Genomic DNA, 14,129 nt, shown 5'->3' with positions numbered 1-14,129 from the left:
GATATATCTATTAGAGACAATTTTGGTCCAGTAGCAACATGGCTTTGTGCTTTTGAAGTTTTCCATATTATGTTTAAACTTCATAGATGATAACAAATCCTCGCAATATATCTGTTAGAGACAGTTCTGGTCCAGCAGCAATGTGGCTTTGTGCTTTTGAAGTTTTCCATATTATATTTAAACTTCAGTGATAGTGGAGATGATGTGTAAGTTGAGGCAAGTTGAAGCTTGTGTAACCTTCCATAGAGAAGCTAGAAATGCAAGGACAGCTGCCCAATTGTTAGATTACAGACTAGCCACCAACAAAGTGGAATTTCAATTAAATAGGGATTGTAGAGAAGTTCAGATAACTGGGTGGACTTGAAATTGATATGTACTCCTTGTTCTTCCTACTGTAATGGCTACCTCAAAAGTGGGAACACCTTGACTCTGTATTAACTTAATTGGTTTCATTTTCTGTTCAGTGGGTGTATTTTTAATCTTTTCTTATTGTGAACTGTAAAACATACAGAAATTCAACTGAGCAATTTATCACAAAACACCTTATTGTAATCATTTCCTTGCTTTTTCCTATACATTCCCACTTAAATGTATTTAGTGGATGTATCCTTCATGGTACTCAAATATTTAAATTCCTTCTCTGCCTTAACTGCTAATTGAAACACAACACCAGCAAGGATGATTTTGTCATGATCCTGTAAAGACCCTAAAGTCCTTTACAAGAGATGCTGCTCTGTTTCTTAGAATTCTCAAAGTGTTCATTTTTAACATTCTTTAAGTCATATTATAAACATCATTGGCACCTTCTAGGTACTTCATAACTTAAAGGCCCCAAATTATCATTTCTATCTTGGTTTTCTTGGAAGTGTATTGGTAGTCCTTTCCTATGGTAATACTGTAAAAACAAAATATTTTTAAAAATTGTCTGTATTTCCAACATTATTGAGTGTTTTCTCCTGACTGTTTACCCTGTTTGTCAGTTTCCCCCATTCTCCTGATATCCCCTTGCACTGACGCTCCACCAACCGTCCTTCTCCTACCTAATCCAGGGAAGATCCCTTGATGAGCCATGCATAAGCTCTCCACTGCCTTCTTGTGTTAATTCTCCATCCCCTGATAATTCCATGTGACTTCGTGACTTTTACAATTCAGTTTTTCAGCTTTTATGACCTCAGGACTTGTTTCTTATGTAGGATAATCCTGAATTAATTTGTGTGCTGGATGTGGAATTGATAGTCAACTTGATGCATCTACAATTCACTTTTATGATCATTCTTTTCACTCTGCCTTTGCCCTAGTCCCTTTTAACTAGTTTGTAGGCTGTTTAAAGGGTCACAGTATCCACAGTTGGCCATTGGAGGAAATGATCTTTTACATAGGTGCTTAGGGAGAGTCAGTGACTAGAATTAACTGTGCATTTCTGAGATTTATACTTGCTTTATCCACCCATTTCCTCATTTTGTTGATACTGTTGAATTCAATGTGTGAGTCCTATGGACAAATAATTTATCACATGTTCAGCCATTAAGCACCTTCTTTTGCCAGAATTTGGTAATTTCTGCCATAATGTCCTAGCAAAGTCTTTTGGTTAGGAAGAATAGAAAACTATGTGACTTCGCTCACCTAAAAAGGGAACGTGTTGCATAGAATGAAAGTTCTTTTGGAATCCAAGGAGGGGAAAGGAAGCAAGCCCAGGCCCCACCCAGACTAGTCCTGCTCATTGAAAAGCTGTTAGAAATCAAGGTAGCTTCTAGAACCCCAAAAAACCAAGAAACCCATTCCCCTACCACCTGAGCCCTCTTGCCTGAATGGTCATCTCTCCTTCATTTCCTCTACCTCTCTCTGTGCTTATATGCAGTTCTTTCTTTGGGAATTGGTTTCCTCTGCGTTCTTGAAACTTGTACCTGGTCCCCCCCAAATGTCTTCCTCAACATCGAAGACTACATGATTTTCTGCTTCAAGTACCTACCACTAACTGACCAGCGGCTTAGTGTTCTAATTACAAAATCCCAGGATAGGAATCTTAATTATCTCAAATCAAATTTTTTTTTTAATTTGGTCTAAACAATTTGTAAATTACCAGGAGGTTAGCTCTGGTGGGTGGAACTCTACTGATCCAGTTATTATATTGGTGATGGTGGAAGGTGGCTTTGGGAATGTGACTTACAGAGGCAGCTTTTTCAGAAGGGTCCAAGGAAGGGCAGGTAGCTTTTGGAGTTCTGGTATTGTAAACTAAGAAAGGTGATTTTTATTAATCTCTGTCTTTAAAATATGGATCCAGCACACTGCAATAAATCAAGCAGGAAAAGAATTAGCAAATTCCTCCCAGAATATAGTCTTATGTCCAAGGTATCTACCACTGTGATAGGAAGAGAGAATGCTGAGCTACAATGGATCTTTTCCTGTATTGTGTACAACATTAAGTACGAAGATGTCCAAATATTTTACTGATTATTTGACTATACGAGCTGTCAGCTTCTTTTGATTCATATCAAGATCATATTCCATACTAATGCAGAACTAGATTTGAGGAGCTACATTGAAACACATTGTCATTTGTAACAACAGAATCTTGGAGAAAACTAAATCATAAACACACACAGTATTTAAATATAATTGGGAATTGATACCTTGGACTGTCCAGCTTACCCCAAAATGCTGTGTCAGTGGTCAAAATGCTAATAAGCATGTTAACAGTATCAGCAGGGTACATACAGTGACTTAGTGAGCCCAAGAATTGAGGTACTTTCATCTTGTGAGGTGGTCTCAATGGGAGATGGCTGAAGGTAGATAACCTTGAACCCGAATGGTCAGTGAACTGCTTTGCCCTTGAATAAAAAGCTGGTCCTGGTAAAACAGGGGGTCAAATGTTATTTGAATGACCTATAAGGACATTTAGTTTGAGATGAAGTACAGGTGTCTCTTACTAGAAAACTGGATATGACTACTACTAAGAAGTGATACGTAATTTTAAAGTCACTTGAAGTTGTCAAATAGTGACTTTGAAACCTTCCTGTTCTGGTAACAAGTATGTGGGAGAAAAACGACTGCAGGAGCCCTTCAGTGGTCTCTCTTGTGTGTGTGTGTGTGTGTGTGTGTATACCTGTATGTGTGTGCTTCATTTTTTGAGGGGAGGTGGTGAACATTGGATTAGGAGTCTTAAAGACCCAAGTTCCATTCACGATTGTGCTGTGACTTGTAAATTATTAACTTTTGAGCCTTGATGCTAGATTCATTACAGATACTGGTGAAAGCACTCGACAATTTTCAAAGTGCTGTAAGAATGCAAAGTTTATCATTAGCTCTATTAACTGCTAGAATTAAATTGGCTCATGAATAAAAGTCAATTATGTTGAAATAATTCTGATCCCCTCCACCTCAAAAAGCAGGTAATTCTTCATGGTGCCAGAAGAACAAGCTCCTAGAAAACTAAGTTTTGTTTGCTTTTTATAATGTCTAATCACCACTTTACTAACTCCATTTCTATCTCTTTTTAATGCTGCCTCTTAGTATACGCTCCATTCAACACTCAATTAGCATGCCTGCTATGAGGTAAAGTATATTTTTACAAAATGTAGTTGGTCTGATGTTTTCTTATTTTTTTTATCTTAGATGTTTAACTTGAACTGTTCTGAAGTAGGAGCTAGAATTCTACTCTAAACAAGCTGTGAAAACTGTCACCAGTTTTCAGTTGCTCTTCCTAACAATGTTAGGTTGGTGTAAGAAATCCATTAAATGTTTGCTATTAGAAAAAGGAATTATTATTTCTTCTTTGTTTTGTAAACCTGTTAAATTGTTTCATATCTGGAATCTGTTTAATTAAAAAAAAGTGAACAGTGCTCATCTAATCAACCTTCTGTTTTCATGGATGTAGGTGTCCCACCTCCTCCGTCTGCATTAGCTTTAGTTACAATCCCCTTTTCTTTCTTTTTTTTTTTTAATTAATTAATTTTTAAAATTTTAGTTTTGACCGCGTTGGGTCTTCGTTGCTGTGCGCAGGCTTTCTCTAATTGTGGCAAGTGGGGGCTACTCTTCATTGCGGTGCACAGGCTTCTCATTACGGTGGCTTCCCTTGTTGTGGAGCACGGGCTCTAGGCACGTGGGCTTCAGTAGTTGTGGCGCGCGGGCTCAGTAGTTGTGGCTCACGGGCTGTAGAGCGCAGGCTCAGTAGCTGTGGCGCACGGGCTTGGTTGCTCCACGGCATGTGGGATCTTCCCAGACTAGGGCTCGAACCTGTGTCCCCTGCATTGGCAGGCGGATTCCTAACCACTGAGCCACCAGGCAAGCCCCCCTTTTCTTTCATCCTCCCCATTTCTACTTCCCTCATCCCACTGTGACATTTGGAGCCAACTGTGATCTGATTCTAGTGTCCTCTTTCATCAGTAAGCACTTGCAAGTGGCACATTCTATGACCTCACCTGACCTCTCTATAGAGGCAGAGGATTTTTAATACATGCTTGGCTTAAACTTTAGTGTACCTCAGAGCTACCTGGAGGGCTTATTAAATGCCTCTGCCTAGCGGGCCCACATTGAGTTTCTGATTCTGTAGGCCTGGGGTGGCTGAGAATTTGCTTTGCTAACAACTGCCGAAGAGCTTCTGATGCAGCTGGTTTGGGGACCACACTTTGGGACTGATTGCCCATTCCCACAATGGGAAGGAGGAAACCCCTTGTTCCCTTCTTCTCCTTTTTCATCATGGTAGTAGGAAGGATACTGGAGGTCGGGTGGATAGTATAAAAGCTTTGGAAACCCAGGTGGGAGCGACACAGGTGCTGTGATCCTCCTTAATTCACATGGATGAATGTGAAGTCACAGGAGAGGCTTCCCGTGGGCTCAGAGAGCTTCTGTCAGTTGGGGCAGCTTTGTGAAGTGGCCAAAGCCACACTTCTGTGCTCCTCCCTTCCTTTTGGTCTCTCCTTTCCCTGTCTGTCATGCTGCTCCTGGGAACCAGGATCCCTGGTGTGGAACCTCCTATGGTTTGCTTGTCCTGCTTAGGTGATGTGGGTTCATGTAGAAATCTTGCCAGGCGACATGTGAATTTAAACATGAGTTCTAGAGTGTAGCACCTTAACCAGAATCAGACTGATCTAACAGTGGCATTTTCTTATAACGTGACAAGTTGGTTGGGAAAGTGACAGACTCAACGTTGTACCTGACTTTGTTCTGTCTCTTCACACGTGTACTTGGCTCTATCTATATGTCTAAGACTGGCTCTGTTCAAGGAGTGAAAAACATCGTTGTAGAAATCTTAGAACAAAATTGATAATCTCACATAATAAAACATGTTTGTACGTATGCCTGCACATCTATGGAACAGGTGTCACATATGGTATAGGTGTTCTTTTGCTGATTGAGAATAATGGCGAAGAGGAATACAGTCAACTAATAATGTGTTCAAAATTGTTGGCTTTTTTGTTCAGTGTTTGTAATTTACTATTTGTTTTTCTTTTCTCTCCATAGAAACTCCCCAACATTCAAATCGTTTGAGGAAAAGGTTGAAAACTTAAAGGCAAGTAGAGAAATGAACAGGGTCTTTTGTGTTATCTTGTTTGGTGCCTTAACTTTCTTTGGTGTGGGTAAATTATTCAAATTAGTATTTCCTTCTAAAAATAGTTAAAGAACTTCAATAACTTTCTTTACATTATTAATGGATATTTAAGATGATGTATACTCTTTTAATCAATTTTTTTGAGTGTATATTGTAGCATGGCCAGCATAAGTGCTGAAAAGAAATGTATAATTTTTAAAAACCGTAGTACTTTAGAAGTTTGTGCTGCTTTTTGCATTATTCAGATACTTTTGTAATTGGACAAAATTTAATATAAATCTTATTGTGGAAAATTAAAAACAATATAGAAAAGTACAAAAAATAAAACACAAAAAAGTGGTCCTACGACCCAGAGACAGTGATGTTTTAGGACTATGCTGTTACACTTTAAAAAAGAATTAACCAAGAACCTGCTGTATAAAAAAAAAAATTAAATTTAATTTAAAAATTAAAAAAAAAGAATTAACTATAAATCATAAACATGTTTCTGTATCATTATTCTTCTTCAATATTATGTTCAATGGCTGCTTCCATAGCCTTATAATGGATATTGTTTGTTCAATCCTTAATTATTGGACATTTTTATTATTATGATGATGCCGTGGTGATCATCATTGATAATTCATTGTTTTATTTTTTGATTGCTTTGATATTGGTGAAGGTGGACATTTTCCCATAATAATCAGCTTTATTAATTTGTAAGTTGTATTATCTTCAAGATTATATTCAAAACTATAAAATCATCAAGGATCACAAGTGACCAAAAATGTTGTTTTGTTCCCATCCACTGCCCAGCCTTCTCTACAGAGAAGTGCAAAGCCCATATGGTCATTTCTTCCTAAACAAATTCTGGTAGTTACTGTGGATATTTTCTAAGGGTTAAAACTAATATCTTAAAATGTTTTATATAAATCAGCTTTAAAATATTCATATTTTGTCTTTTAGAATTGTAATTGAGTCACTTGCTTTTAAATATATCTTTTTAAAATTACAGAATCAGGGTATGCTTACAGAAAGAAAACCAAACACTGTATCATGATCTGAATCCTTTTTTCTGGCGCATACAAACGCTACTACCCACCTTTTCTGTTTCTACGTAAATGTATAAATGTTTTTCAAAAAGGAATCACACTGTACAGTCCTACAGCTTGTTTGTTCAACCCCCCTAGTACGCATGCTCTAATGAACCCACAAACGCAGGCCCCTGTTCTTTTTGCTCACTGATGCTTCTCCAGGGCCTAGAGTAGTCCTTGGCATATCACAGCTACTTAATACATATTTGATGAGCAAAAAATACATCATAGTCATTCTTTTAGGTCAGTACCAGAGGCCTGCTTTATCCTTATTAATGCCTAGCCAGGTGTTTGAAAACAAACCGTACATTGCAAGAAGTCAAGGTTTTACTCTAATTCAGTTCTCAGTGTTTTAGGAATATCATAGCCTCTCCTTGAAATCTACCCTGAGCATTAGTTTTTTAAATGACTAGCTGGAAAACCAGGAAAGCCTCAGTTCTTTTGACACTGAAGAAGAGGAGAAACTTCCAGGTCATGTACTGTGTACTTTCCTCCTGAGTATATTCAAACTCTCTAAATTGTAGTGAAATCAGTTTTTTAAATATGACTAGGCACCATTCAAATAAAAATGTATTTTTTAATAGTATAGTGTATTAGACAAATATCACCAAGGAAGCTGTAAAATATAATTGTGCTTGGGATGCAGTTTTTCTAACTTACATTGATATTCAGTTAAACGTCGGGTCTACATGTACTTACATTTAGATTTTGGATCAAGTCATTAACTGTGATTATTGAGCATTTGCCATGTGCTGGGAGATGAGTATTGGGCACTGGAAATACCATGGTGAGCAATAGAGACACAGACCCTTTCTGAAGATGTTTAGACAATTAAATGGCCAATGAAAATACACACAGGGTAAGGTGCTATGACAGTGGAAGTCAAGGCTGCAGTGAGGATCAGTAATGGGAATTTCTGTCATGCTTGACAGGAGGGAAGGTCAGAGCAGGCTTCTCAGAGGATGCAGTAATGTAAATGGAAACCAAACCTTTAGGTTGAGGGGAATGTTTGAAGCTTTGGGGCCCCTTTGAGGAACACCAGGAACTTTGCTGTGCTGTGGGGTATTGAGCAGGAGATGGAGCTAGAGAGATGGGTGGGCCACGTTAAGGAAAGTGTGGGAAGCCATTGAAAGATTTTAAACAACCCGAGTTGCGCATTCTTCTGTGCATTTTAGAAAGATCACTGTCTGCCCTGCAGAGCTAAGGGGAGAGAGACTGGAAAAGGAGACAAGGTGGGAGGGAGGCATTGTAATCCAAGCCAAAGATGTTGTTGTGGTGAGTTGAGCTAGTGCCAGTGGGACAGAGTCGAGAGATATTTAGACTTTACAAGTGACAGAGAAAAAGTTAGTGATCGATTGGATGTGGAACAACACAGGGAAGGACCAAGGATAACTCCAGGAGTCTGACTGGGAGTTACTACTGACATTCATGGTCTTAGAATAGAGAAGGGACCAGTTGTGGGGAGGAGTTGTTTTCGACTTGTGAATTGCAAGAGGTCTTAACATTTTCTTGTAATTAAGGAATGTTTTAATAAATTTAATAAATACACAGTGGATACAAGTCATGCACATTTTTCATGCAATTCAAAGATTTTGGATGGGAGGCCAAGAAGAAATGAGAGAGAAAGTTTCAACTAGATTCCGCTTGTTAATGATATCTGTGGCCAGTCAAGACTGAGCTAAGAGCAAGGTCAGATGCAAGCCCACTGTGAGTTGCATCCTTGATCATTGACTGGTTTCTTAATGGTAGTCAGCTGTCCTGTTGGTCAGTCATGAGATGTAATGGGGGCAGGAGAGGGGGTGACGGTGGGCAGGAAGCATAGATTCATCAATGTCATTAAGGATGTGTAAGGGTTTTGAAAAGCATACAATAGTATACAAATGCGGGGCAGATATATTCATTCAAACAAATGTTTATTGACAAATTTTCAGGCCAGATAACTTGGAGTAGTGCTTCACAAACTATAATGTGTATAGGAAGCACCTGGAGATCTTGTTAAAGCCTGGATTTCAATTCTGCAGACGGAGATGGGGAGGCCAGTCTGAGGTTCCAAATGTCTAACAAGCTCCCCAGTGATGCTGAGTCTCTAGGTCCACGTACCACTCTTTAAGCAGCAAAAGGTTAGAAAGTTTATGCTGTAACTGGGCAACATACATATATTTCTTTCCTTTGTTTTACTCAATAATATTTCACAAAGTGTTCTCCAAATATAAAGAGAGTTCAGTAGATACTTTAGCATAATAGGCCTTACAAAGCTCTTCAGACAACTTTTCCCGTGAAGAACGATAAGCAGATAGGGGAAAAAAGTGGAGGGGTAGAATTTACCAATTTGAATATTTCAGCACGGAAACTGCATAAGTTTTTCTGTGAAACCGCGTGGAACATTACAACAGTACTAAATTCTGTACAAATAATCACTGAGCTCTTAGGCTCCTGATTTATTTGTTCTTCAAAGTAAAATTTGAGTTAGTTTATGCAGAGTCAGCGAAGTTTATGTTTCCTAATGTCTCTTCCTTTTTGAACTTTTATTTTAAAAGTCTAAAGTAGGAGGAACCAAGCCTGCTGGTGGTGATTTTGGAGAAGTCTTGAATTCGACTGCAAATGCTAGTTCCACCACCACGGAGCCTCTTCCAGAACAGACACAGGAGAGCCTGTGAGATTCCACCTTTGTTCTGCTACCCACTGCCAGATGCTGCAGGCGAGATCCAAGCACATCTTGTCAACATTCATTGCCATGAATTTCCACCAGATGTGCTTTTGTTGAGCTTTACATATTCCTTTGACCAAATAGTTTGTGGGTTGAACAATGTAAAAATATCTTAACCTCTATTCCTGGGAAACACCCTTTTATGTGCATTTAAGGCCCTTTATTTAGAAAATATCATTATAAAAACACATATAGTACCTGGAGATCCTCACTAGAATGATCTAAGAAGCTGTGGGTTATCATAATTGCTTTCCTACTTTACAAAATTGCTCTGGATCTGGGATACCAGTTTGATCTTTGTCTTCTATACAATTTTCTTTTTTCCTCTTTGAATCTCTGTATATTTGATTCCTAGGTAAGACTGTTCTTTAAAATTTTCTGTATCCTGGTTATTAAAAGTTTTGGCAAGGTGTTCTTTACCTCCAAGGGAAGAACTACCAGCTACAAAAAATATTTTCGAATAAATATTGTTTTGGTATAAGTTATCTTATATCTTGGGTGTTTGAAGACACCAGACTAAATATTCAATTTATTATAGTTTTATAAGTGACAATATGTACAGACAGTAATTCAAAATCCTAGGCGACTTGAGAGTGGAGCCCTCACATCCTTGTTTATCGCCATCTGTGACAGTAACCATTTCAGTGTCACGGTCATTATGCGTCATGGTTATTGTGCCACTTATAGCTACTTATTTTGCACCAGATTAAAATTTTAGTTTTGGAGTAGATTGTAAGTTAACGTTCTGAATCAAGCATATTGTATTATCAGTAGGTTGAAATATGAACACTGTCCTCAAACGTTCAGTTCAAAAGCCTGAAAGATTTTTAGATCTAGGTAGCTGTAAAGTGCTAAAATCAATCACAATAGGGGAAACATTGTTGTCTTCATTTAATTCATTTAGCAGCATTTACAGTAAGAAGCACACATATGACTAATATAACTTGAAAAAATTTTATACTAAGGGGTTGCTGATAACTCCTGAGGATTTAATGCATTAATAAAAATCAACTCACCATTTTCTACTTACTTGTTTTCAGTGTGTTAGAAATTACAAAATGATACGGTAGATACTGCCCCCTGCTTTGAAAACTGAGTGTCAGGGCTGAATGAACCAAAGCCTCTGGAAGTATCTGCATGGAGGCCAAGGTACTCTATTAATACTAATGGCTAGTTACTCATCACCACTATCTTTTCCTTATGCTGTGTATGGTTATGGCCTACAATGTTGTATTTGTTATTTATCAAGTTGTGATTGTTTTATTATTGTTTATGCCAAATGTTAATTGCCAAGCTTGGAGTGACCTAAAGCATTTTTTAAAAGCATGACTAGATTTACTTCGGGATAAATTATCTTATCCAAATCTGAAAAGCTACAAGTGTTGATTGTTATAAAATATTGATAACATGCTGCCATTCTTGATTGCTGGAGCTTTTGTTAGCACTTCAGATGCAACTGAAACTATGCTCTATTACATGTGAAAAGCTTAATAAATTCTGTATATCAGTAGTATAGGTCTCAATATTTATTATGAGACCAGTGGTCTGGAAACAGCTTGTTGTATTACATAATCAACCGGTATCTATGCTTTAAAAAAAAGGCCGTTTTTTACCATCTGCTTTAAATCACTGCTTCATGGTATCAGACTACCATAAATTATTTACTTGAAAAGGCTTTAAGGCAAAGGTTGTTGAAGCATTGTCCTAGAGGAGTCGACATGTAGAAATTTGTCTTTTTACAGAAATATTGTGGTTACTCAACATAGCTGTTAAATTATTTTTTCAACCAATTAGTCTTTCAGTTGTTTTTATCACATCTTTTCATCACATTGTTTCTTGGATGTCCAGCCCTATTGTTGTCTTTTTAACAAAGCAAAATGGAGAAGATGGCAGTTTCTTTAGTTGAGTGAAATATCTTCAAGTCTCCTTACTTTATGAGAGAAATGATAGAAATAGGGTTGGAAGGTGGGATGGGTGTATGTGGGTATTGGTGATGGTTGTAAAAGAAGAAATTGGAGAATCACTTTTCTAGACATCTACCTACACTTAATTTAGAAATGATTTACTCTATTGCAGAGTACTCTGCCTCTTAACAGCAACAAAACAGTAGAAGGAGGATAAATTTAGAAAAATAAACATCGATTTAGAAATATTATTCCAAGTAGTCTTTGTGGAAGATTCAATATTGTGAATTCACAGATATTTAAGCAATTTAGAACACAGTAATTACTAAGAACAGCAGAGAGGGGTCCCGGTCATTCTACTGTGTTTTGTGTTTGACACTGGCAAAACATAGCAACAAGAGTGAAATCTCAGATATTTAAGGATTCAAGAAGTGTGACAGAAGAAAATAATTCCTGAAATTATCCCCTTCTTACAAAGGAACTCCTTAATTTATGGAGTTTGTGGGAAATAAAGCAAGAATTCTTACACCTATGAGGCCAAAGTAATCAACGGAAGAGAGTAGAAACCATTGGATTATCCTAGTAGTAACTCAAACTATTGAAATAGAGAAAAAAAACATGTTGAATTTGGACGACTACTGGATCTGTTAAGGAAGAGATACTACTGTCTATTTTTTTTTTTGTATAGTATTTGAAAACAATAAAAATTCTATAATTTGGGCATGGGTTCTTTTGTATTACCTATCTGCTAAGGAAAGTGGGTAAATCCATTAATTATACAACTTCTCTCCAGACCCTTCATATCCTGGGTACAGAAAGAACCAGGAGCAGCTGTATGTACTCAGTGTATCAAACAAAAACGCTACATGCTGACTACAAAAAGACATTTGTAAGTGACTATTTGCTGTATTTGTGCCAGAGAGGCTGCATAAGGCCCTGTATCAGGATCGCATGTGTTTCTTTATAGCTCTTAAGACCCAGATGAAAAATCAGATTTTTGCCCATAATGGGGAGACGTTTGGCCATTAATTTGTGACTGTCCCATTGTAATTGGATTAATTATAGAGGCCATATTGGTTTATAGTTAATAATAAAGCATTATCACTTTTAAGTAAACCTACAATCCATAGATTTCAATTTCCACTTTCTGATTGTGAAATAAAAATGAACCAAAATCAAAATGAGCCAAAAGAACTTTTAGTTTGTGAGCCCTGAGAGGGCAGGGCCTGCATGTGCCTATCACCTGCCAGGATTTCACTTAAATAAAACGCTACTTGGTGACTTTCACTTTAACCCGCTTCATCTCAGTGTGCTTTGAAGTTCTCCCCTTGGTTTCTAGAATTATTTCTTTTCTCATTTTCCAGTTTGACTATTCTCTGGTATTCTCTTCTTCCAACTCCTTAAATGTTATTGCCTATCTCTAGTCATCTTCTACACAATCTCCTTAATGATTGTATTCATCTCTGTGGTTGAAATGACTGTCTTTACAGTAATACTCATATCTTTCCGGTGTATCACTAGCCCTATCTTTATTCCAGGTTTTCATGCATGTTTGAGAGGCATGAACTTCTAAATCACCTTCTGGTCACCTCCACCTAGCCACTAATAGCCACTATTTATTGAGCTTTTAGTAGGTGTTGGGCATTTCACACCCATTTCCTTTAATTCCTCACTCAAGGATGTGGTGCTGTCACCATTTTATCGATGAAATCACAGCCAGTAGACATGGAGCCAGAACTTGAATTATTTTTTTATTCACTTGTCATCTGCCATTACTCATATTTTTTAAAAGCATACTAACAATTTGCAAGCTTATGGGAAAAAAGAAGCTTGTGTTTTTAATAAATCAAGAAGGAAAGTGTGGTTCAAGGAATAGAGCAGGATCAAAAGTGCCATGATGTTGAAATACTGCCATTAGGGTTGTTTTTACAATTGGCACTGATACAGGCAAGGACAGTGTGCAGATTCACTCAGTCCTTTACCCTCTCTCTCATTTGATGATTCTGATGCTCTACCAAAGGCAGAGAACTAGGTATACTTGAAGTCAGTTGATGCAAACTTACTCTTATCCATTAAAAACATCAGGATTTGTCCCCAAATCCGTTACCACAATACTGAAGGAATTTATCATCTGACTGAGGTAGGACACGAAGATAATACATCTACTGAATTTTAGAGCTGGGATATTAGCAATCCCATTTGTTCTGTAGATGCTGATTTAGTTAAGTTTACAAAACACTTCCTTCAATTTAAGACAGAGGCTAATAACTTGGTTTTACGTGAGGAAACCAAATCAGCAACATTAAATTGGCTTGCCTGCGATCAGGAGTGGAGGTCGAACCAGAACTAAGAACACTGGTCAACACTCTTTACAATTTACCACACTTTTTCCTGAAGGGAAACAGAAGTAGCAAAAGCCATAAAAAGTAATGCAAAAATATCTTCGGCAAGACTTCATTAATGGTCAAGGGAAAGAAACGGTTTATGTACCAAAAGGGAGAACTCACCTGGAGTAGAATTTATCTTAAGCTCTTCACCGAATTTAAGGACTGCCGAACAGGTGGCTAGTAGTAAGTTGTGTGTGATTCATACAGTCATGCACCATTCTAAGGTTAGTGCAGTTCTAGGGTTCTCTCTACTGACTATGCAATTGATGAGAACATCAGAGTTTTAAAATCCACAGTCAAAAGCATTATTGGGAATTCCCTGGTGGTCCAGTGGTTAGAACTCTGCGCTTTCACTGCTGAGGGCATGGGTTCAATCCCTGCTCGGGGAAGTAAGATCCCGCAAAACGCGCAGCGCAGCCAAAAAAAAAAAAGTCTCAGTCAAAAGCATTATTAAATTAGGGGCTGTGGTCATACATAAAAATTCCTTCTGTCCAAGTACTTGCAAATGAG

The 14,129-nt window shown here is 37.7% G+C and overlaps 1 protein-coding gene across 2 annotated transcripts in view; it reads left to right on the top strand.

Moving 5' to 3' along the window:
• The window catches only part of TPD52 (tumor protein D52), a 126,189-nt gene extending 113,664 nt beyond the window's left edge, over positions 1-12,525 (top strand). For both annotated transcript variants that reach the window (XM_061171363.1, XM_061171362.1), the window contains exons 5-6: positions 5,461-5,509; positions 9,159-12,525. In XM_061171363.1, coding sequence (XP_061027346.1) covers positions 5,461-5,509; positions 9,159-9,278 — 169 coding nt within the window. In that variant the 3' untranslated portion in view covers positions 9,279-12,525. The remainder of the gene's footprint in view (positions 1-5,460; positions 5,510-9,158) is intronic.
• Positions 12,526-14,129: the final 1,604 nt, after the last annotated feature.

This window comes from Eubalaena glacialis, chromosome 17 (assembly GCF_028564815.1).
Source record: "Eubalaena glacialis isolate mEubGla1 chromosome 17, mEubGla1.1.hap2.+ XY, whole genome shotgun sequence".
NCBI lineage: Eukaryota > Metazoa > Chordata > Mammalia > Artiodactyla > Balaenidae > Eubalaena > Eubalaena glacialis.
Note: the sequence above shows the minus strand (reverse complement) of the source record. Positions and strands in the feature narration are given on the sequence as shown.